Source organism: Zootoca vivipara, chromosome 3 (genome assembly GCF_963506605.1).
Source record: "Zootoca vivipara chromosome 3, rZooViv1.1, whole genome shotgun sequence".
Taxonomy (NCBI): Eukaryota; Metazoa; Chordata; class Lepidosauria; order Squamata; family Lacertidae; genus Zootoca; species Zootoca vivipara.
Window position 1 is genome coordinate 66470892 of NC_083278.1, and position 26210 is coordinate 66497101.

Below are 26210 nucleotides of genomic sequence, written 5' to 3' on the forward strand. Positions count from 1 at the left end.
TTCTCTGGCTGCATACCCCGCCCCCATGCCAACACTTATATATGTGCCACCTCCCATACTGTTGGAGTTTGAACTAGACTGATGTTGTAATCATGTCTTGCTTGTGGGCTCCCCACATGCATCTGGTAGGCCAATGTAAGAACAGGATGCTAGGCCATCTTATGTTCTGGATTCTTCTTATGTTCTAGATGGCCAGCCTACTCTCAGGTGGTACAGGGAGTGGGAAAGCCCATTTCTGCAATCAGAACCTCATTTATGCTTTTCTAGATCTGTGCCTATACTGTATATGTAGCATAGCCAAAAACTCAGTCTTTTTGTTTTTATGTTTCTGCTACTGTTTGCTAAATGAGATGAGTTGTAGCATGTGCTAAAAATTCAAAACCAGAGCTCAAATACAGTAGCTTGTACATAGGTTTTAAGTGACTTGATTTCTAGGCAGTTGTTGGTTTGGGAAGATGGATTTTCAGTTGATTTCTCAGTTGATTCACATGTAGCAAATCCAAAGTATAAGAGCAGCATGACACGTCCGCCGGCTTTGGCTTGGTCTTCACATTGTTAATACAAGTGGTGTTCTAATGGCGTTAATTACATATATCTGTAGCACAGATACCAGTAGGATCCTCCCAGCACACATTATTTTTACACTGTAGTGGTCAATGGAGAACAAGTTGCCTACTGTTGCTGTAGTTTGTGCTGCCTTTAAGTCTCTACACATTGTGGATGGGGACACGAACACTTGCAAAATAAAAGACATTATAATTGCGGGTGGTTTTGCAGGCTTTCCAGCAGCTCTGTCAAATTGTAATCCAGAACTGAAAAGTAGACAGTTTCTGCTGCTGCTACATAAAGAAATCTGTTCCTGTAACACCTCAATCTGCTTGTGAATTGAATGTCCTCTGAAATAGAAAGTACAGCTTGCCTTGGCAGTAACAGATGTCCAACACTTACACTTTGTTTTAGGACATCTACAGCTCAGAACCCATTTTCTCTGCCTCTGGATGTGTTGTTACTAATGGACAATCTTGTTCTGAATTCTGAGACTGTGTAGACCAATTTGGCACTCTTTAAAATAAATACAGAGAATCTTCACTTGGAAGATGCCGCTCCATCTACTGACACTGAAAATGATGAGTGGTGCGTAATGAAAGGCTGCAGAGCCTGGAGAAGCAATTATTTGAACGCTACTCCCATTGTTACACATCAGTACTAGCAGCATAACTTCCTTGACTGGAAGATAGTCAAAATAAGACTGCAAGAAGGGGTGAAATAGATTTTACTTAAGCTGTATATAGGAAAACATAGCTATATTTGTTAGTGGGATTCTCCCCTCCCCCGTTTCTGGACACAGAAGTCCTGTTTTGAAACATTGGCTGCTGAAAATGAGATCTAACCTTGAGCATCATGAAGTAAAAAAGAAAGACTGCTGTGAGCTGATGTAGCCAGGAGATTATAAAAATGAAGAGTGTTTTTTTGTCCTAATAAGCTGAGATGGAGAAAATATTTCAAATTATGAGGTTCCATCAGCAACTAAGATTCCCCCTCCCCTGCCCCCAAAAAGCCTTATTGTTGAATGAAAACTGAAACATGTTATTTGCAGGGTTATTCATTGTAGTTGGGGATGGGGAAGAAGAGGAGAAAATGGGGTGCCAAATTTCCATTGAGCCTTCATACTCTGCTTACACTAGTACTTCTGCAATTAAATCATTGTACATTGATCTACAAAGCATAAAATAGAAAGAGTTAACTCTGTGGGTAACCTACGGCTTTTACTATGGGTACTGTGTAAAGCAGCCCATGAACTAATTTGAATGCTATAGTGAGCATACTCAAAAAAATCTTGCACCCAGCCCTGTACTAATATTAGTACAGTATTAGTGTTATTAGGTTGTAAATGGCTTCAGGACTTTATAAAAGTGGGAAACAATGTATAAGTTTAATAAACTTAACCCAACCTACTGCCAGGCAGGGTTTAGTTTTGGTTTGGTTGTACCTAAAATAAACAGTTAAGATTATGCACAATTCAAATCCAAAGTCTAATTAAAATAAATTATGTAAAGTGCATTTGATATGTTTTCACATTTTGCATAATTTACTGTGCTTACAGTTTTCAGAAAAAAATAATTTAAAAATTATTTGCAGTGGGTGGGGTAATAAATAGGAATGCAATGAGGTTTATTTATGGGGGGGTCATTATAAATTCAAGTTATTAAAGTGCACAAAGATTGAATGTTGGAGGATAGAGAGAAGAAAATGAGCATCCCAAGAGAAGAATTAGGGCCATGCCCTAGCAGCTTACTTCAGTGTCACTTGTGAGCTTTACTCAGAAGTAGCTCTTACTGTGTTTGATGAGACTTTTTACTCCCTAGTAAATAGCAAGTCAGTTTAGGATTTCTGTCACAGATTGCAATCTTATACCAAGTTTCATTGGAAAAATCTTCAATGAGTTTCGTAGAATTTATTTGTGAGTAGAAGTCTATAGGATTGTGCTGTTAGATATCTTAGTCTACAGCAAACATTATGCTATTGTAGTATCTGCCCCCTGAACCACCCTGGAAACCACTGGCAAAATGGATTCCTCCTCCTTCTAGGTGTCCCCAAAACTGCAAAATATCTTCTGCAGTTTTGGGGACGTCTAGAAAGAGAGGAGGAATCCATTCTGTCAGTGGTTTCCATTCCACTCTGATTGGACCTCACTGGATTTCACCCTTTGTGACTATTGAGTCAGCACCTACCTGACTATCTAGTTATTTTCAAGGTTTTCCACAGCTCTTTTTAACAGAGTGAAAGCTAAGATTCTCAGGGTGCCAAATCATGTTACATGTCAACTTCTTCACTCATGTGAAAACCCACACATTTATGTAACACATGCACCCTTGGTTTTGTGCTGCCTGTATCTTTTCCCCACAGAGTTAGGAATCATTTGCTGAGAACTGAAAGGGGTTTGATTCATACACATATCATCAGGAATCAACAGTTGTGTTGCTTGTTGTCTGTGCTAATATTACCAGAGATTCAACACCAGGGAAAAGAAAATTAGTAGTATAGGTTCTACAACACCTGTACAACATTACTGTCCATGCAAAGCCTTAAAACATTCTGCCCACCTTCACCGATATATAGAAATGTGGTTTGGAATATTATACGGTTTTTTTCTTACATCTCCGCCTTTCAAATACTACTATTATCTTTCTCTGTAACAAAAGTAAGTTAACACTAAATGTCATTTTATAATTGCATTAATGATCACACAGCTGTGCTTTCCTGGTACTGTATTATAATGGATGTCAGGATCAGTTTAGGCGCTCAGCTTCATTTTCTGCTCAGATGTAATTCTGATGACCATTATTGTAGTAAGAAAGTACAGCTTCTTGTTCATTATGGCTGAGGTCTGTCAGAGGCGTGTGAGTTATAATGAAGGCCACAGTGAAAGAATGTTACAGTTCTGGCTTAGCGTTTGCCTAAATTTCAGCTTCCTCTGCAGTGTGTGTATGTGTGCAAAAGTCTATCCGCCCACCCATTCACACATGCACGCTCTTTCATTTCCCAAGCTAAGAAATGCTTTATTTATGAGCATGTGAAATTCTGAGGAGGAGCACTTATACTTAAATGAACCTGCAAGCAGCCCATAGAAAAGCAAGTGCCTGCAGCGCTAATAATGAGAACTGACAAGGCAATCCTGCTGTGTTTATTTATGACCTTCTGCCTCTGTTAGCTCTTGTGAGAAATTCCTCTCTAGCCGTAACAATATTGCTGTAGTTTGGCACTATGTTGAGAAATCCTATGGAGCCCCGAGGCCCACTAACTGGCAGTGGTTCAGCTCCTAGCAGATTGGCATGGTTGCTTCTAATTTTACATAGCTTTTCATTTTTATTTACCCCTTTGCTTAATTCAGAAGTCTTGCTTGTTGCTTCAACACACTTTTTAATTTTGAAAAGCACAATTAAAAATAGGAGGTAGGAAATTGGTGGAATGCACCTTTTGTAATTCCTGATATTTGTTGTGCTATTTGCAGGGAATAATTTGGCAATGTTATATATGGGGCTTCCTTAGCTGGAGCCTATGAAGTCACAAGGCAAATTACATTAAGAGAGGGCAGGACTACAATAGGAACTATGCATCACTTGCACAAACCTAATCCCTTTACCCTGACAAGAGCCATCAAGGGGTTAGGGGTAAATGTTCAAGCAACACCTCTATTATGGAACAACAATTACCAAGCAAGTGAGCATGTTTGCCCAGCTCTTCAACTTCAGAACATCAAGAACAGGAGAATGAGGAAATGTGTTTTTATTATTATTTTTTGATGAAACTTCCTAATATATTATTTTGAATGATGTTTGTGATGTTTTATTATTAATTTATTCCTAATCTTACTTATCACCATTTACTGTATATCTAATAGCTATTTATTAATATCTGACAGTATTGGGCAGTTTCATCCTATCTTACTCCACTTTGTGTATGGAAACAGTTGATAAAAATAGCAGTTGACATTATAGTTAGTGTTTGTAGTTGATAGTGTGTAGCTTGTAGTGAATTTGCAATGTTACTGTGTAAATATTATTGAAATAAACAGTTGTATATTTGGGTTGCTATTTTAAGTATTGTAATAATTGTGGGTTACTATTGTAATGCTGTTTGGTATGTATTCCTCTCATTGTATTAATTTCTAGAAGAGTAGCAGTGTTAGGCCTTTAAAGAAAAAGAAAAAAAGTTTTGTGGCATCTTAAGGACAAACAAATTTATTACGACTTAAGAGTTTGTAGAGCCAAGCCTACATAATAGGATGAATAAAAAATTGGTTAGTTTTTAAGGTGACACAAGAATCATTGCTCTTCTTCCTGTAGTGTGGTTGTTGTTTTACAATATTTATTGATTTTCAAATATAACACGACTAAGGAAACAAGACCACCAACAAAATGTTGCAGTATAGAATGCTCACAGTTTAGAATTACAAGCATTCCATTTTTCCCTGTGCCATTTTTCTATTCTTCCTTCAATTGGCATTCTGGTGGCTACTGAGCATGCTCAGTCTTCATTAGCCTGTTTTTGGGTTCCCCCCCTAAAAGTTTTTTCCGACTTATTTTGTGCGCCTGTAAACAAGAATACACAAGCTGAATCATACCTGTGTCTTGTCCATCAGTAAGTGTGATTTTGGCTTCATAGCACCACTCCAGGGAATGAACATAATTGTTTATCCTCCCCCTCCCATGCCATCATAAACATTATATGTAGCAGGACTTTTTGAACTTTGACCTAAGAAATATCCTTAGGTTGAAAAAGAAAATCTCTGGTAGATTAGTGAAGTGTTTAGACCTTATCCTGCTCGTTTTATTTTATTTTTTTGCTGTAGTAAAGATGACTTCATTGTGTCAAAAAGTAAGATGAGGCCATTGTGCCTGAAAAATAGCTCAGCCACTGATCTGTGACATTCATCCTGATCACTGATCCCGAATTACATGAATAAGGGGAGGATGCTGGACCAGGCTGTCCTTCAGTGTGCTTTGAGGTCCATAAAAGATAGACATTATACATTAAAAGAAGCCTCCCTCCCTCCAGAAACCTTCCCTTTGTGAGCCTCAAATAACACTATACGATTCCTATTCAAGGATGTCTGAAATCCTACAGAGAAGCACCTCTCTTAAGGGCTGTGGGTACACTACAACAGTTTGCTGTAAGTCCAAATTTGGTTCTTCTAATACCAAATATGATTACCCTATTCCTAGCAATATGACAATGATTTTATGCTATGCACAGAAGTCCCCAGCATATTAGCTTGTAAATTTAAATTTAAAAGAAAGAGGCAGCAAATAGCCCAGGAACCATGGAATGTTGAGGGTGCCTGTCAGAAAAGGCGAAAGTGGCTTGATTTCAGTCTGCAATACCTTTTAATATATTGGTCATGAGAATTAGACTTGAGTGTTTTCTTTCTGTATAGGGTGGGGTAAAGGTAAAGGTAAAGGGACCCCTGACCATTAGGTCCAGTCGTGACCGACTCTGGGGTTGCGCGCTCATCTTGCATTATTGGCCGAGGGAGCCGGCGTATAGCTTCCAGGTCATGTGGCCAGCATGACAAAGCCACTTCTGGCAAACCAGAGCAGCACATGGAAACGCCGTTTACCTTCCCGCTGTAGCGGTTCCTATTTATCTACTTGCATTTTGACGTGCTTTCGAACTGCTAGGTTGGCAGGAGCTGGGACCAAGCAACGGGAGCTCACCCCGTCACAGGGATTCGAACCGCCGACCTTCTGATCAGCAAGCCCTAGGCTCAGTGGTTTAACCACAGCGCCACCTGGGTCCCTATAGGGTGGGGTAGGGTGATAGAATATCCCAGTATAGCATGGTGAAAGAGGATTGCTTGTTTCCACTATTGCTAATCTGATGTTATACTGTGTCTGCACAGTGAGGTTCCATTCTACCTATTGTGACTCATACTTGTGACAGGCCATGACTTTGTGAAATCCCTTTAAACATTTATGCTGGTGACCGACCATCTCATGTCATTTACTAGTATAAATCTGATAACAAAGTGTGTGTGCATGCAGAGAGAAAGAGAGAGAACGGGGGTTGGACTAGATGACCCTTGGAGTCCCTTCCAGCTCCATGATTTTTGTGTGTGTGTGAGAGAGAGAGAGGGTGGGCATGGGAGGGAGGGAGATTAACAAAGCAGAGTATTTTTTTATTTATTTGGCAAAACCTTTCAGCTTCCACCTCCCCTCAGCTGCTCTGATCAAAATGGAATGATGCTGTTTCCAAGGTGGCAGTTATAGAGCTTTGAGGATGGAATGCCCAGAAAGGCTTCATTCACTGAAGCTAAGTGGTGCTGGTACGCTCCTCCAGGTTAAATAATACACCTGCGTCTAAGTAGATTTTCTGTATTTTTTATAGATACTGAGTAATTTTTTTAATGTGCTAATTTGTTTACAGTTGCTATAGAATACTGGTTGTGTCTAGTTTATAGTATGTTGTTGTAATATAATATAAAAGGACACATGGTTCCAATTGATTCATCCTACTGTTATTATTTCCCAAATCGTACATGATAAGCAGGGTGGTTTTTTTTAGAAGTAAGACCCTAGTTTGAAACATATTGTGCTGTAGTTTTCTGCTTTAATTGCATATTTTTTATACTTTCTAGTATTAAAAAAGGATATATGTCAGGCAGTACTTAAATCTGGTATGCTTATTGTTCTTAGTAGGCTTTACGGATTGGGTCATAAGAATTTATCGTTTCATAGGTTGGAAGCTATGTTTTCCAAACATCATCTTCTTTATGTACGTACCTCAAGCCCTTTAGAATTCTCTTTTCATTGGGTTCTGGAATTCTGGACAAAACTGTAGCAGAATCAGAGCAGCTCCATAAAAATATAAACAAATGGCTTAATTTTAGCCAGTTCTCACCATAGTTTAGTCCTGAATCTGTTTTCAGTGTTAGGGCAACACTGCAGAAATACAAAATCCCAAATTACTATTTGGGTTCTTAAAGAAGGATAAATTATTTCCTATATTTAATATTGCCCCCCCAAAAAAAGTATAAAGGGGGAACACCTTTCTTCAGAAACTCCCTTGTGCATTTCAGACACTGTCCAAATGAATCATGACTAAAGAATGCCCCTGACACAAGGACCATTGGTGGGAACATCATACTAAGCCTATATGTAATTCTTGTTCAGATCTGTAAGATTATAACTGCAAGGTACGCCATGGTATCTTTTTCTTTCTAAAAGCTATGATTGTTTCAGTAGGTATGAAGAAATGTTCCCTCCCTGGATATATATTCTAGAGCAGGGGTCACCAAACTAAGGCCCGGGGGCCAGATGCGGCCCAATCGCCTTCTAAATCCGTGGACAGTCCGGGAATCAGCATGTTTTTACATGAGTAGAAAATGTCCTTTTATTTAAAATGCATCTCTGGGTTGTTATTTGTGGGGCATAGGAATTCGTTCATGTTTTTTTTGAAAATATAGTCCGGCCCCCCACAAGGTCTGAGGGACAGTGGACCAGCCCCCTGCTGAAAAAGTTTGCTGACCCCTGTTCTAGAGAATTGGCTCCTGTGGATGAAATTACACATTCATTTTTTTTATTTTTTAAGGAAAAGGAAAACCTCACCACAGTGAGAAATCTGTGTACATCTTCAGTTTTTAATTTTAATCAGATTTGTAAAAATGTTAGAGCAATGTAGTATATCTACAATTATGATTTTACCGCTTGCATTTTTGAATATTTGTACAGTGGTACCTCGGTTTATGAACACAAATGGTTCTGGAAGTCTGTTCATAAACTGAAGCGGACTTTCCCATTGAAAGTAATGGAAAGTGGATTAATCCGTTCCAGACGGGTCCACGGAGTACTCAACCTGAAGCGTACTTAACCCGAAGCATGGGTGTAATTGGTTCCGGAAGTCTGTTCATAAACTGAAGCGTTCATAAACTGAAGCGAACTTTCCCATTGAAAGTAATGGAAAGTTAATTAATCCGTTCCAGATGGGTCTGCGGCGTTCGTAAACCGAAAATTCGTAAACCGAGGTGTTCATAAACCGAGGTTCCACTGTATTCCTTTTTTTCAGTTGCACAGGAAATTAAAAATGCTGTTAGCTAACTTACTGTGTAGACAATTAAACCAGAAGGGTATTTTAAGATTTCTTGACAAACACTGTTAGCTGCTGCTTTGTAGTAAAAGCTGGCCTAACAATTACAAACATGGATGAATTTAAATTGATTTATTGTAGTGTTTTCCACTAGGGGTGTGTGCTTGTCAGCTAAACTGTCAGCATTAAATGAGCATTACATGTGCTGGTTTCTGTTATCTCTATGACTTCTAAACATTCCTGGAAAGATTCTGACTGGGTGTTTCTATTTCTGAATGCTACATACAGCTTTTTAGATACATATAAGGGTTAATCTGAGTTTATTTAATATATACTGCCTCTCTGGCAAGGCATTCAAATGCTAACTTTAAATAATGGTTCATAATCTCATGGACACAGTACCATTAAAAAATAATAATGAGTGGATAGAAGAATGTCCATAAATGCTGACTACAGAAATTCATAAATACTGAATAATGACATTCAGTATCCAGAGAATTTAGCACATTACCGGGTCAGTATGGATAATGGCCAACAAATGTTGGAAAATGTGAATTGATCAGAAATGTTTCAGAAATAGAAATAGCTTCCCTGCCAATTTTCTGCACTGCCTAGGAAATATAAAAAGTTCCCAAGTAGATAATCCATCTTTTGACAGGTCTCTGTGTATATTACTTAATTAAAGTTGTCAGCTTTTGTACATTATCTGATAACACTTGAAGACTACGCTTCTTGACCAGTCAAGGTGCAAATTTCCTTGTGCATATTCTGGTCACATTCTTCGTGCCTTCATGTGAATGTGTACTGTCACTGGTATTTGTACACATTTTCCATTGAACTTGAAGTAAACATAAAGTAAAATGTGACTGACTTTAGTGATGTACTTGCTCAACACCATGTAGAATTAAATTCTTAAAAGAGATGTGGTAATTTATTGTCTGTGATGGGTTATTTCTGTATAATTAGGCTGATAACTGTATATTGGTGCTGAAGGCAAATTGGTATTGACCAAATGCTACATGGCTTATCATAGCTACAATCATGTATTTATTCTTTCGTGGGTGTTGCGTTTTCCTTATTATGTAGGCTGGTATGCTGCTTTCTTTATGGCTGATTTTATTATATAATGCACTGAATTGTTTCTATTATTACAAACATGGAGAGAGCACTTCCTTCCTTCCTTCCTTCCTTCCTTCCTTCCTTCCTTCCTTCCTTCCTTCCTTCCTTCCTTCCTTCCTTCCATCCTTCCTTTAAAAAAGGAGGAGAAAGATAGTAACAATGCTACTGCATTTGGCTGGCTTTAGTAGAAATGACTTATTACAAGTGAAATGTAATCAAGGCGGATTTCTAGGAATTTTTCCTTGAGCATGTTGCTTTATTTATCATAAGAAGTGTTCTTCTGTGTGTTTCTGTGTCACTTACCCTCCCCTCAAATTCTCTGGAGAGTAACCTTGGGTTTCCTGATTCTCTGTACACAGTTTACTGCCAACAAACTTCCCCTGCTGACTATGCTACAATTGCAAGTCTGTGAGTTATTTCGAGAGTGACTCTCCTGTTGAAGTCTGATAAGATCGTGTACCACCAGGAAGGCATAATATTATAATCCTAAACGCCACATGATCCTCTTCTTTTTTGCTCTTGTACTTGTCACATGGACAAGAATAAAGGTTGTGCATGGTTGGAAGCAGAGGAGTAAAGAGGAGATAGCCATAGATAACACCCTTACTAAGAAGTATACGGTAAATCCTGAACAGGAATGGCTTAGTTACAGTAAAGCTTTTATCTGTAAACTAGCTTTGAGGACCTGGTCATGGTATAATGACTAACATAAAGCACAGGCTGACACATCTTTGGGGTAGCAGGTAGGTAGGTAGGTAGGTAGGTAGGTAGGTAGGTAGGTAGGTAGGTACCCCTACCAACTGAGTCCCAAAGTTTTAACCCTAAGCAAAGCACTAAAATAAAATAAGAAGAACTGCACTGTGTACATGAAACAAACGGATTTAGGGGGAGAAAAGAATAGTAGTCAGCAGTTCTTATTCCCAGGAAATCAGTGCCTTGCCCAATGCATCCTCTGAGAATGAAGCAGACTCTTTGGGCATGCCTTTGGGGATGTATGGGGACTTGCTTCCCTTTAAAGGATCCCTGCAATTACCCAATCTGCCAAGTTTCCAAAAAGATAAATGGAAGCACTGTAGCTTGAAGGTGTCTTGGTTTGAATGAGATGCAGTAAGTAAGGTCTCTTTGTTCTTTACAGGCATTGTAGATCTGATTGTACTTATAAAAGAAGAATAGAGTTGGTGCCCTGCTGACTAAATTGTCCTCTGGAGAAGTATTAGTTACAAAGCTTCTTCATTAACAAGGCTCCCTGTTTAAGCTACTGTGGAGTAGTTTAGTGCTTTAGCTACTTCTCTTATTTGCTTCTTTCTAAACATTAATTTGGCACGCATATATGGTTAAATAGGTTTGTGACAAATAAATATACTATTGATTTTGAAAATGTATGTACACATAAAGAGGCTAATACATACAGTGACACAAACATAAAAACACATCTCTCGGATTGAATAATTTGCTATATGTTACTATAATCATTGTCAACAGGAAAGAACTGTTGCTCTTGCTATTCATATCTCTGCTTTGTAAATGTAACTTGGCTAGGTGGCAGTGTCATTTCTGTATATATAGTGTGAGAAACAGGAATAGAATGTCAGGTTTTTGTAAAGTCACCATCTTGAAAACAGTAAAGGCAAAATGCACTTTAAATTTTGAATATGGCAGAGTACATAAAAAGGCAAAAATAAGTTTGGCTGATGTGTATTCTGTTTTTTATTACTATTATGTGATTGTGTGTATATGTGACAGAGAGAGGAGGAGGATAGTACCACTATGTGTATATTGTTTGTTTGTTTGTTTGTTTGTTTGTATGTATGTATGTATATATGTATGTATAGTACATATAACTGCTGCTGTATGAAGCACTATATGTACACAGACATTGAATTTTCTTATGAAAGTACGTGTCTAGGAAATCATAGGTGTAGGTTTACATATATGAGAAATGCATGTATATCAACTTGTGCACAAATCTTTGGTAATAGTTTATTGCCACATACACACGTGGCAAGTTGCATGCAGATGTTTATCATATGTATTGAATTACACATAGGATTAACACAAATATTATTACCATGTGAGGAATTTTATCTTGTGCAATGTGGTGTTTTATATATGCCAGTTTTACATTTGATCAGGAGAGGATAAATATATTGATTCACTTGGGAAGAGAGCTGACTTTTTTTTCCTTAGCAAAAAAAGCATGCTTTTTTCTGTACTAATATCTTTCTATGTAAAGTTAAATGAGCTCCAAGTTAGCCTTGTAGTTTTATCCAGTGTGGGAAGGAAATCCTTCTGGTTTATTTTTATGGAGAATGACATACTGGTGGGGTGGGTAGGGATAGTTTTTAAAAGAGAGCATAAAGCATTTGAAAGCTGTGCTTGCTTGCTCTTCACTCCCCAGCCCCTGCTTCTTCTTCTTCTTTGGACTCAGTATAGCTCTTCATGCAGAACGGCATCACGGCATCACGTGTGCCCCTTTTGATTTTTATGAATGAGCTGTGTCAGATTTGTGAGGAAATCCCTTGAAGGCACGCACTTGAGGAAATGCCTGGGACTTGTCAGTCACTCCACCCCCATGGGGGATTAGTAAAATGAGAAGCCGTAATGTGACCTGATGGGGGGAGAAAAAAGCCACTCTATATACCTTCCCCCTCCCTTCAAGCTTTCCTCCTCGCATGCGTTCACTGAGGGAGTCAAAGATAAATGGTTGCATTACAGTGGACTCTTGGGTATTGCCTTTATCCCTGAACTGCAAATCATTTTATCCTTCGGTATGTTACATACTTAATAACATTTTCAAACATTACTTGGCCTTATAAAACAGGTTACCTGCAGTTCAAAAAAATGTTATCAATATCTTGGATGCTGTCTGAATGGAATGGCTACCCTAAAAGCCATATTGTGCATTATTGTAACATGTTTCCCTTGGGGGCACATGATTTCTTTCTTTTCTTTTTTTATAATGCACAAGATCGGTATTCATTTTAAGCAACTGAGCCTATCTTGAGGGAGTTTGTTTTCATATTTTATTATATTTTTTGTAGCCTATACTTGTTTTATCAGCAGTTTCTGTTGCATTTGTTATATATTTGACTTTGTCAAAGAATGCCCTTTATTACATGAAAACAAAACTTGGTGTAAGTGTTTATCAATAGGACGAATATACTTCTCTAGAAAAAAAATCAAAGTACTGTATTCCATCATGATTTTATACATACTGTAATAACTAGTAATCATTTTTTAAATACATACTGAACATATATCTCTTAATATACTGAAATTACTGCTTCATGAATTTCTGACTTCACTGCACCTGATTGCCAAGTTCAAATAATTCACAAAAGCTCATTTTCTTAATTGAATTGATCCTGGCATATACCACAGCTCTGTCTAAAACACTGCATAATAACTTAAAAGAATCAATTGTAGATACTTCAGTATTACTATTTAAAAGAACAAATTAGAAAAGAAGATCCTGGGTAGAAGATTCTGTGAGGTGAATATGTGTCTTCATTACAAATGAAACTTGTTAAGTTTAAAAAGGGTTTTTCAATAGTAGTACACATTCATAGCCTGGCTGCTATAGTCCATGGGGTCACGAAGAGTCGAAAACGACTAAACGACTAAACAACAAACACATTCACCAGGGTTTTGTGACATGAAGAATGTTGCTTGGATTTCGCATTTCACAAATTCAACAAAAATATTTTCTTTATCTTCTTCTACTGAAAAGCATTCCCAATGTGGCATGCTAACAATGTTTACCCCTTTGTCCCTATAGTGTGTGTCCACTCGTACTCAGGTATATATTGTTGTACATCCTAGTGCTGAATGCATTGACCCTGACCCAAAACAGATGCTCTAGTTCATCAGCAAAGCGCTTGTGTGAGCTGGCTTTACAGTTGCATCACTCTCAGGGGAGATCCATGAAGGCTCCACAACACCCACAATAGCCAGGAAACAGATAGTTTGGCCACCGTTGCTAGCTGTGGCTGACATAGGCACAAAGAGCAGGTGTGTTCTCATTTGATGGCACAAGGTAGCCTTCTTAGATTGTGCCCATTATGTGGAAGTAAATATACTGATTTTAATAATAAACCAGAAACTGCAGGAAGGGATTTGTCCAATTAAGCTTGAGTCTAGTGCTGAACCTTTTTTAAAAGAGCATTCTGTCCACTAGCCTACCTCATGCCCAATGCTAAATCATGGTTTAGCATTTTGAGAAATATCAGGAACAAATGCTGGGCTTGCGGAGTCATATCCCATTTCTGTACACACACAAGCAAAGAATGCTTTTTAAAGCAGGAGTGGCTAACCTGTCACCCTCCTGGGTGACATCAGCCCCAGCCAGCATTGACAATGGTCTGGGATGCTGGGATTTGTAGTCCTACAACATCTGTAGGGCCAGAGGCTAATGTTTCTCCCTGTTATATCTGAATACAAATATAATGTACTGGAATCCTTTAACACTATGTCCTATTTACTCTCAGCAGCAATGTATTAAGTAAAACAGTGCCAATAGAATCTGCCAACTCCACTGGCACCAACCAGCCATAGCTTTGCTCATCGACGGTTTCCCCAGGGTACCTGTGCATGGAAGGCACTGTACAACATTAGTTGAATTAGGGGAAGGGCCATAATTCAGTGTCACTATAGCACCTACTTTGCATGCAGAAGGTCCCAGGTCCAATACCTGTCATCTCCAGGGCAGGAAGTATGCCCTCTCTAAAACCCTGGAGGGGCCATCTAGTTTAGACAGGGGGCAGAGAACCTCCAGCCTGCGGACCTGATTGCCAAAGCTGTTTCCTCCAAATCATGCCAAAATCCAGCAGGGCCCTTTGCAAGCCCTGTGCTCCTTGCAAAGGGCCGGCTCAGCACTTTGATGATCTGCTGAGCCCACCTCTCAAGCTTAGCCAGTCAGAGTAGGGGGTGCTTCACTTTTGTAACCCCAATTGCAACAATGGAGATGAGGTTAAAACAAAATCCAGGGTCCTGCAACAGAATACCTAAATGCACCCTAAGTATTCTGATGATCCTGCTTCATTGTTAGCTTTGGCTCTTCCTTATTCATGCATTATGTTCCCTGTCACCATGTTTTCCATCACCAGAGCTTTCATTTGTGCACCTACAGCCACATGCCACAAAAATTTCTATATGAGATCTGTTTTTTTTCTTTCTGGAACTTATAGATTGGCTTCTGAATTAGTCAGAATTGTATCCTTTGATGTGGCTGGGTGACAGACAAGGAAATGAGGAAGCGTTTGCATTTGATTCTATGATTCTGTGTTCCAATGGAGTGTTTTTATTATGCCATCATTTTCTGTTATGTCATCGTTTAGAGTGAGAATAACCTTTGAAGTAACATAGGACTCCACTCTGCCCGCTCTGTGCATTTTTGCCTATTTCACTGACATTGTGATTGTACACCACTGGTGCAACTGGCATAAATTCACTACATGACATAACTTTGTGTTCTGTTGGTATAGCAGAAGTGATTGCTATGTGTTCCACTATTATGCCTTGTGGTTGTGGAAAATAAATAAATAAAAATGAAAGCCCTGAAGCCCTGAGGGGTATTTTAAATGAGCTCACTGTATTTGCTATAGTGTTGTGTAAGCAGCACACGCCAGAGCAAATCTTTCATTAATGCAATTTGGTAAGGGATTTGGGTCTTGGTTTTTCCATCTGATTTTAAAGTGAATAAAAGTACTGTCCTGCAGCACCAGCATCCTATTCACAAACTCTCCATGTATAAATGGTTTAATAGGATAAATAATTGTACGGGATAGTCATCTAATAAACTACCGAGAACATTAAAATAGGAACAAGTGGATACCTATCAGTGTCCTAGAAACCCAGGTAATATATATAGAGAGCTCCATGAGTGATTCAGTGGGGTTTTAGCAAAGGTCTAACTTGCAGCCACATTGTAGTAAGAAATAAGGTAAATTGAAATGTAAATGCATTTCCCCTCTAACTGTCTTGACTTCCTGGGAAATATAACATATCTGAGTGTGTGTTGCACATTTGTTATGCCTTTATATTGTGGGGTGGCATGAGGAAAAATCCAAACAGGGCTCCATTTGTTTAAAATATTAACCCCTACTTTTCATCTCAAGACAGTGTTTCCACGACTTCTGTCTCAAATTGAAAAATGTCCTACCATCTTCTGACGTTCCAACTGCTCCTTTACCAATTCCCCCCCCCCTCTTTTTCCCTTAGGATTTATCGGGTTCCATTGATGACCTGCCCACAGGAACTGAAGCAACACTGAGTTCAGCGGTTAGTGCATCAGGTTCCACCAGCAGTCAAGGGGAGCAGAGCAACCCGGCACAGTCGCCTTTCTCCCCTCATGCCTCCCCACATCTCTCCAGTATCCCTGGGGGGCCTTCCCCTTCCCCTGTGGGCTCTCCCGTTGGAAGCAACCAGTCAAGATCTGGTCCCATTTCTCCTGCAAGTATTCCAGGTAAATGACGGGCTTTTTTAAATAAAAAAAATCCATCAACTGTTTTGTTTTTTAAATGTTTCCTTCAGCATTTGTATATGCTTTTTACTTTCCCATCATGTGCAAAGATCACATTTTCAATAATTTGTGCTAAATAATTCAGACATTAGATGAATTACCACATTGTGACAATTAAGTATCACACTGCCATTATAGAACTGGGTTGTGCAGGAGGTATTCCTGGTAGTTTGCTACTCAGACTGGACTTCGGCATTTCAAAAACATTGATTGTGGGTTTCCACTATCCCAAAGGCCTTGAATGAAGGGACTCACCTTGTCTCAAAATGTTCCTGTCATGTGATCTTTCTCTACCTTCAGTCAGGGCTGGATTAGCCATTAGCCAAAATAAGCACATGCTTAGGAAATCAAGGGAAGGGGAACACCACAGAAATTTTCTGTTGCCAGATTTTTAACATTAATGGTCACAAATTGCTCAGTAGAGCATTCATTTTCCCAGTTGAAGTACATTTAAAATACCAACAGAACAACTATGCAGCGAGGCAGGCTGAAGACCTTATCTCTACTAAGTATAGAAGCAGATATGTTACGTACGATTAGTTTTGAGGATCTGATCAAAGGTTTTGCAGTTAGAAAAAGTAGGAAAAAAATTATTCAAATATAAATAAACTGGATGTATACAAAAATAAATATTCTCTATTGTACTGTAGGTTTTGCTTCATTTCAAAAAGCAAATTTTTATTTTACAGTTTGTTATTGTTTATATTTTGAATTATATATCTAATTCAAAATATAAACAATAACGAACTGTAAAATAAAATCTTGCTTTTTGAAATTTGCTTTTGGGGGGCACCAAAATCTTCGAAGTTGTTAGGGCCTCTAAAGGTCTTAATCTGGCCCTGCCTTCAGTGAATTTTCTCTTCCTGCTCATCCTACCTTATTTGTTCTGACCTCAATCCTCTTGTATTACCACCTGTTATGTCTTGCTATGAGCATCTCCATGTGACATAGATGAGCTTCCTCTATCATTTTCTCTCTAGCAAGTCATTGTAAAACAAGCAGCTGTTGTGTTGCTGATAGCTATGACAAGACAACGCCAAAATGCAACAGGAGGTTCCTTTCTGGGAAGGCTGTTAAAATAAAGGTGTATTCCTAGGGCTTGCTGGCACGAAAGAATCCTTTACCTCTTTCCTTCCTCAGATGAGATTAAATTGGCAGCTAAAGAAACATCAAAAGGACACACACAACAAACTGCCACACGAGCTTCCCAGTGGCTTGTTCTATCACATGTAATGTTTAAATGCTTTTCTCCCCCACCGCAAATTTTCTCTCCCGTGTTGTTCATGATCACCCATTGCGAGTATTAGAATACACTGGCACAGCCCCAATACTAGACTATCCCCTAAAACTCAATAGGCATTTTCCCCCCTGTGCAGACCAAATTCTGTATTTCTGATAGTAATTCCCCAGAGTGGCTGGGGAAACCCAGCCAGATGGTTGGGGTATAAATATTATTATTATTATTATTATTATTATTATTATTATTATTATTAGCTTCTATAATTGTTCCCTGATAGCATTTCCACTCTGAGAATAAAATACAGAGCAGAGAATTACTATTGAGGACAACAGCAACTTTTACAAGTTTATGAATAAATAATTTCTCAAATCATCTTCCTTATAACAACGCCACAATGTATAATTTGTGTTTTGGGGACATTAGCAATCTGTAATTTAGATTTGGGTTTTAAAAATATCTTTCTGAATAAACACCCTGTGGAGGGGAGAGAGATCATGCATATATCTCTGTACAGTCTATACTTGAGTTTCCTCATTTATGATTCGTATTTTACTAAATTATTATGCTATATGTCCTGGTATATTAATACCAGTAAAAAAAGATGCATGTCATTTAGCAGGCTTGTACAACACTCTCTCTAATTCAACCAGAGCTGAGGAGTGGAAGCTGACACAGCAGAACATCAAAATGCATTGCTGATGCCAGAGAAGAGAGCGAATGCTAGCTTGGCTTGCCTCCTGGGCCAAAACTCCCAATTTACTAACAAAGCAAAAATGTAAAAAGGAAGAGACTGGGAGTGCATGATTCTATGGCCAGCTCTCAAGCCCTAATATTATATGTTCACCAGGTGCTTTAGTAGCCACAGAGACACCCTGATGCAAGCCCTGATTATTCTGTGGACAAACTATCCAAAATAGTAAACACTACCCCCACTCCCAATTGTCTTGGGAGCGCAAGCAGTCTGTAATGGAAGAGGATGTTGTTAAATCTTAGGAAACTATAAACTAAGACCCATTCCCATGCAGCCAAATCAAAAAATAAATAGCAAACACTTATACGCCTTACCCAACCAGTTTTGTTTAATATTCAGAGGAATAGACAGCTCATTTGAGAGGAACCTTTTGAGTCTGTTCTGGTTTTGCTGTTATTTTAACCCATTCTTAACATTAGTGGAAATTGCATTAGTGAAATTGACATGATCACCCTTTAAAAATCTCTCATGTTTAAAAAGGTTTCACTTCTCTCCGGAGTCAAATGTTCTACAGCAGCTTTTTCTTTTTTCTTTTTTGAGATCCATGAATGACATTTATTGGCCTTGGCAGTACAACAATTTAATTGACAAAGTTACGCCTAATGCACAAAACAGTTACTTAGCAGTTTTTCAAATTTCAGAGCGTGGTCACAGCAATACAAGGGAAATATTTCATTTGTTCGCTTAACTGTAGCTTTATTTTTTAATTCTCTGACACTATGAAGAGCAAGGTGAACTTCATATAATGGTGTGTAGTCTGCCTACATTTTATATGCCTGTCTAAAAGTCATTTCTTACTTGTATAGATGTGGGTTTATTTGCTTTTACTTTTTTATTGATTGTGTTTATTGTCATTAGTGTTCGTATCTCTACTGTGTCTGAAAGTCACTTTAGGTCATTTCCATGAGTAAGGTGGCTGATAAATAATAGTATTAATAATATTCTTTCCATGGACAGAACCATGGACAGAAATGAAGGAGCGTCTCCACCTCCATCATTCTGCCCGGACACTGAGGTCCAGCACCGAGGGTCTTCTGGCGGTTCCCTCATTGCGAGAAGCCAAGTTGCAGGGGACCAGGCAGAGGGCCTTCTCAGTAGTGGCACCCACCCTGTGGAACGCCCTCCCATCGGATGTCAAAGAGAAAAACAACTACCAGACTTTTAGAAGACATCTGAAGGCAGCCCTGTTTAGGGAGGCTTTTAATGTTTAATAGATCACTGTGTTTTATTTTTCTGTTGGAAGCTGCCCAGAGTGGCTGGGGAAACCCAGCCAGATGGGCGGGGTATAAATAATAAATTATTATTATTATTATTATTATTATTATTATTATTATTATTATTATTATTATTAACTGTTTTTACAAAGTTGGTAACTAGAGAGTTTCAGGTAATGTTTGTGGGACAAACATACTTGGACACAGGGGCTTGAAGAGGAAGTGTTAGCTATGTGAGGGGGGCAACTTATTTTGTCATCAAAACACAGTCATAAGCCTCTGTATCTCCTTTGATGTCATATATTTCAATAATTCAACAGAAACAAAACTTGAATTACCAAGTTTTTCTCAGTAATCTTTTGAATAGTAAAAGAAAGCAAAGAGACTTGGCCTGATACTTTCTATCATCCTGGCAATAGCTCTTTGGGGTGTAGTTACTGGTTTTTCTCAGATGACTTTTCAGATTTTCTTTTGCTGCTGTATATGAAGTTTTTAGGTGAGCTCTCAGTCAGCGGGGAACACAAAGGCAGGGAAAGATGATCAGTTGCTAGGGTTGCCAACTTTTCTGTGGCACAGCTCCTGTGCCTTTACCAGTTGCGTCTCATGCGGAAATTGAGCAGGTGATGCTTTTTCTTACGTGCAAATGAAATTATAGGAAAAATAATACCTGCCCAATTTCTGCCTCTGATCCAGCTTTTAAAGATGTGAGCACCTTGTTGGGAAGAAAAAAGGTTGGCAGCCTCTGAGTGATGGTTGCTTATATAAAGCTTAATGCTAATTCAGGCCTGCTGTAATCGTATTCAGAGCACTCACCTGAGAAAGCTCCAGAATTGGCCCTGATTTTACAAATCAGATTGGTATCATAAAGTTGAGGAGCATAGAATGTGCAGATCTGTGAGATGGTGAATTAAGATACAGTACCGTATATAGAATTACAGTCCATGTTGCCTTGTGATAACGATAATAAGGGAATTCAATTTCCAGGCTTCTCAGTCTCTCTGTCCCCAACATGCAGCAGTTCATGAGCAGCAACAGGTTCTATCATACCGATCAAATAGAAGAGGTAAGCACCAGGCTTCTCCACAAGGGAAGATAGCATTCCCTGCGTACAGGAATCTACACATATCAGCTTGGCTTTACTACCCAAGCCTCTACCTTTGTGCCTATTTCTATCTACCTATTTGAGGAAGGGTCATAGCTCAATAGTAGAGCACCTGCTTAGTATGCCCCAAGTTCAATCCTCAGCATCTCAAGATAGGCTAAAAAGACTGAAATCCTATTTGAAATCCATAAGCCACTTCCAGTCAGTGTAGACAGTAGTGTACTAGATACAACCATGGTGGCACTCAGCGTGAAGCAGCTTCCTATGTTGCACTCTCACCCCTTGGGCAAGCCCATGGAGTCTGGTCTTACTTGCACCAGCAGTGTGGATCAGGTAAAAAGTGGCAGATATGTCTAGTATTTCGTTTCTTCTTCTTCTTCTTCTTCTTCTTCTTCTTCTTCTTCTTCTTCTTCTTCTTCTTCTTCTTCTTCTTCTTCTTCTTCTTTTCTTTCTTCTTCACCATTTCTCTTCCAAGCCCCCTATGTTTGCTAGAAGCCAGAAGGGAATGCTGGGATCGTCTCCTTTGCAGAGGTGCTAGCAAATGGAAAGTTACAGCACGTGTCTCTCTCACTTTCTGCCATTCTCCAAGGCAGGGGAGATTCTGGTGGAATCTACACACACAGAAAAAACGCTGTGAAAATGCTTTTTAAAAAAAACATTTTGAAAAATACATTGAATTTTGCATAGCTCACTTTCGCCATCTAGTGTCACATGTGTATATTGCACTTTGCAACACATTTAAAATGTTTTATTTGCAGATGTGTAGCTTCTGTCTTCTCCTTGCGGACCTCTAGGAAGCACAGTAGGCTTGAAAGGGGGCAGGGTCTTGTCCTACTTGCAGGAAGATTTGAAGGGCTGATACTTCTCTGTTGCCAAGACTTCCTGCTAATTAAGTACTTTTCCACCTTTCCCTTTAACCCTTTCATGTTTGCTAAAGAGAAAGGCAGAGCTTGCCCCACCTGCAGAAAGCTTTGGAGGGGGGAAGAAACAGCTGTATTTCATGCTGCTTCTATCTTTCTCCAAAGCATAAATGATTCCGTTGTTGGACTCCAGCTCCCCATCATCCCTGGCCACTGCCCATGCCAGTTGGGAATTATGGGATGTGGAGTCCAACAACAGGTTTCCCACCCCTGTTCTAACGCTTCCTGCAAGTCAGACAAGAACCCGCCTCTTCCTCCACCCATCTAGCAAGCAAAGGTGGGGCTTTGCCTTACTTGTTGACACTTGGCTAAAAACAGAAACTAGGTTAAATACCAGTTGTTCTTTTCATAGCCAAACTATTGCATGAGCCTATCTGAGACTGCTACGAGTCTTTCTTGTCCAGTTATTTACGTCCAGCAGGGAGGCAGTTAGATTTGTCAGTGCCTGCCTGTGAAGCAGCCTATTCTTCATTTCATTTCAGTTTTGATTTGTATACCTCCTTTCTATATTACTATACACAAGGGGGTTTACAAGCTGAAGAAACAACAAAATAGGCAGCAAAGATCACACACATAATAACAATCTGATCCAATACAAAAAAGTCACAATAACTTTAAAATAAACAACTTGTATCAAATAAAGCAATATACAATATTCTTCATTCATTGCGATAGATTGGTAGATTTACCGTACTGTGATAGAGAGCAACACAATAGTTTTTCCTGGTTTGGAAGAAATTTTAGCTTGGAAGAAAAGATAAACCCACCAGATTATAGACATTAATTGGGTCTCAATCCTGAACACCTTTAATGATAAGTAATTTTTGCTGAATTCTATAGTTACAATCCTACAAAGTAATGAGCTGCTCAGTAGGACTTCAGCAACATAATTCAATGCAGGATAACAGCCAAAGGACTTACTTCACATAAGGTATTAGCACCATGAGGATAATTCCTATTCCCTCTTTTTCAGAGCTTTTAATTTATAATGTTACAATTAAGTAACTTAAACCTTTAAGACATAGGTTACCCATGAATAAATGTGTTGAACTAATTTAAACTACCACAAATAATCAAATCATTAAAACAATGTTAAAATAATTAAACTATGTTTAATATGTGTATAAAACTATAGACATTTCCTTGTATTAGACGAGACTATGAAAAATAATTAGTCTTTTCGCCCTTGTTAGTCGTAAAAGTGTTGTTTACCTGCAACATCTGTTGCTTAATTCACATTGCCAGTTAGAATTTTATTTTAATTTGTAAATGTTTAAAATATGTTCCTTTATTGAAGTAATACTTTTTATCCCATCATTCATCCACAATTGTCACATTCATGAAAAATACTGGATTTTTGATTATTGCATTATGAAAATATGAGTTTTATACATGTCTAGTTTATGGTCTTACAGATGAAACAATTTACATTCTCCTCTTTCCATTTTGTGTGCTTTCATCATAAAATATTGATGTGAACGCATCATAAATGGAAAGGTATCTTTTTTCTTCCATCAGATGTTTCAATATTAAGAAATGATGGATGCATTTACAGGGCAATTCAGTTAGTCTGCTCCCGCTTTGTCAACTAATTTTTGTTGTTGTTGGCTGCAGGGCTTTGTTCCTTGGTAAAACGTCTTATAAATTGAACTCTGGCTGATGTTTATTTTCTGAGCTACTATAGATTGTCACCACTTCTATATAGATTAGGGACCTTGCAGAGCCCTGTCTTCCCCAACGTCCTCCGACATAGCAGAAGTAACTTTTAAGGTATACACAAATCTTCTATTCCGTACTGTCATTGGCATGAAATAGAGGAAACATAGCTCTGTGGAACTTGCAAGTGTAGTTGCTGGACTGACACTTGAATAGAACAGTTTCTTTATATATTGTCACTGCTACTTCTGTGAGAGTGTAAGAACCATGAGAATAGTGTAGTCTATCCAAGGAAGACAGTGTCTGTTCATGGAAGACATAACTGTCAACCACTGTACCTGGGCAAAGTCACTGAAAAAGAAAAGTATTCGCAGGGGTCATTTATGAGCTGCTCCTATTATCTTCTATGACAGAGCTGCAATTTTGGAAATTAATTCAAAACCAGAATTATTATTCACTAATTTATTAATTTCCTTTTTCAAATTACAATTTCCACAATTAGTTATATTTGTAAAGATGAGAAGTGCTTTAAAAATTCGTTAGAGGTCATTGATAATGGTGTTTCTAAGGATGTACAGTATTCAAATAATAACAAGCTACCCTTGTGGATTTAACCCCCCCCCTATCCCCAGATAGTAGTGGACTCAAATTATTGAGATGTGTTGATTGATTACAGCCGTTAAGTTTCTTAGTAATCAGTTTCATCGCTTATTCTCAGTTCACACTTGTACCTTTGATTTCTCTTCCACAACAGGGTGATGTAGGTTGTCGTTGACTAATGAAGAACAGAATTGGTTTCGGCATGAGACAAACGGAATGCCGACACCAATCCTGAAATGCATTAATCTTTAATAATCCACATCTGCATGTTTATAAATGATATAACCAGGAGTTATTAATGCTGTTACTCCCCCTTGCAAACAGAAACTGACATAAGAGCTGGATATTTCCAAACCACATTAAAGGCATATGGCTAAGTGTTGTGTGTGACCTTGTGGAGGATTCTGAATTGATAAAGGGTTCGTGTGGATTAAAGATGCATGAAGAATTGTAACATTCAACTACCAAAGCTAGTATTCTAGATTTAGCATGCCTTATGTATGTTCAGAGTTGTCAGGAGAGGCTTTGTCTCCTCTGTTACTTAACTTTCTATGGTTCTTGAGAATGAATGGATGAATCTTTACTTGCACCAGCCATCGGCCACAGCAAAGAAACAAAACACGATATACAAAAAATAAAAATAAAAAGTCCATTATATAAAATACATTTTAGGCTTTGAATCAATAGTCAAATAGTGGAACTTATTCTAATTGCCCCAGCTAAAAACCTTGCAACCTTTGCTGTCACCTGCTCATCTTGATCTGCCAAGAGAAAGGACACTGTGGGAGTGGCTGGGCGACCCGGAATGGACAATAAAAGAGGGGTGATAACCTCATTCCTCAAGTCTTTATAAAGAGTGCAAGCCAGAAGGGCATGTGCTACTGATTCGGTACTGCCATCTCCACAGGGACAGAAGCGGTTTTTGTGTGGAATCTGTTGGAAACGTCCCTCAAGTACAGCCGAGGGCAATACATTCAATTTTGCAAGAGTAAAACTGTCTATGGTTCCAGCCTGCGGGTTTCTCCTCTCTCCATTCAGATTCACTTATTTCTTGGTTTGAGCTAAACTGGCAAACCATGTTTTGGCTTGCACTCTCAATTTCAGCTTGGAGGGTATGCACAAACCTATTCCCCAGTTCAGATGTAGCAACAGACTGTGGATCACCTTAAAACAGGAAGTAAGTGAATTAAAAGTAAATGAATCCCCCAAGTGAGGAGGCTGGAAGGGAAGGACATTAATCTGAGCCTCACTCATGTAACATCAAGCCTCTGCTAGTTTACTACCGGTAGGAGTAAATATTTACTGTGATTTTCTCTGAGCCATTTTCCATGTCACACAGCAGTCAAGTTATACCTGTGTCTACAGTGCTAACATACATGTCTCCAAGCACACAGTGGAAATCTGCAGCAAACGTGGCCAGTCATGATTCTCCAGCATGTGGTTAGTGGACATTCCTGACTCAAGGTGTAAATCTCCCTTTCACACCTTATGTAACAGAAGGAAAGCATAAAATTTCATAGCTGCCAAGTTATCCCTTTTTTTAAGGGATTTTCCCTTATGCTGAATAGGCTTCCTCGCGAGAAAAGGTAAAACTTGGCAGCTATGATAAAAGCTGCCAGACAATGGTGGCAAACAGGAATGTGCATACATTTGTGTAAAGCTGAAAAGAAACAAGTACACAGGGTGGACAGACAGGTCACACAAGTCATTTTAACACTAAAGATTGATGTAATAATAAAAGTAAACATAAGAGCATAGTAAGGATCCTGCTGGATCAGACCAAAGGCCTAATTTAATTTCCCCCTGTGTCCAATCAGATACTTCCTAGAAATCCTACCCCCCACCTCCACTCTTAAGCTATTGTCTCTGAGCAGGCAACAATATTCAACAAAACAGCTATGGTAGTGCAAAATAAAACAATTAGTGTTCTGTTCTGGTCTGATGCTGGACATCACAGAGAACGAGGCAAGGCTGGGATGGAGGCAAGGCAAGGCTACCATACCATGGAGAACTGCAACTGAGCAGCTTGCTCCAACAATGGTGGTTCTTCTTCTTCTTCTTCTTCTTCTTCTTCTTCTTCTTCTTCTTCTTCTTCTTCTTCTTCTTCTTCTTCTTCTTCTTCTTCTTCTTCTTCTTCTTCTTCCTCCTCCTCCTCCTCCTCCTCCTCCTCCTCCTCTTCTTCTTCTTCTTCTTCTTCTCCTCCTCCTCCTCCTCCTCCTCCTCCTCCTCCTCCTCCTCCTCCTCCTCCTCCTCCTCCTCCTCCTCTTCTTGGGCATTGCAAGGCCAAGGCAATCACCACCACCTACCTGCAACAGCATTATCACGCTTCACTCAAAGCTAACAAGGGTTGGGAACAAACAGGCCTTTTGAGCCTAAATTGTTATTATTATTCGTTTTATGTATGTGTGTGAGCATGCATAAGCATACACCTGCATGGGCAGAGAGATACGGCTTGATTCTTTGGGCCATCTTGAGCTGTAGCACAACAAGCAGTGTTCTTAC

General features: G+C 39.0%; 1 protein-coding gene across 10 annotated transcripts in view; it reads left to right on the top strand.

Moving 5' to 3' along the window:
• ARID1B (AT-rich interaction domain 1B) overlaps positions 1-26210 on the top strand; it is a 363660-nt gene that overhangs the window by 227623 nt on the left and 109827 nt on the right. For all 10 annotated transcript variants that reach the window (XM_035108659.2, XM_035108661.2, XM_035108664.2 and 7 more), the window contains one exon: positions 15925-16168. In XM_035108659.2, coding sequence (XP_034964550.2) covers positions 15925-16168 — 244 coding nt within the window. The remainder of the gene's footprint in view (positions 1-15924; positions 16169-26210) is intronic.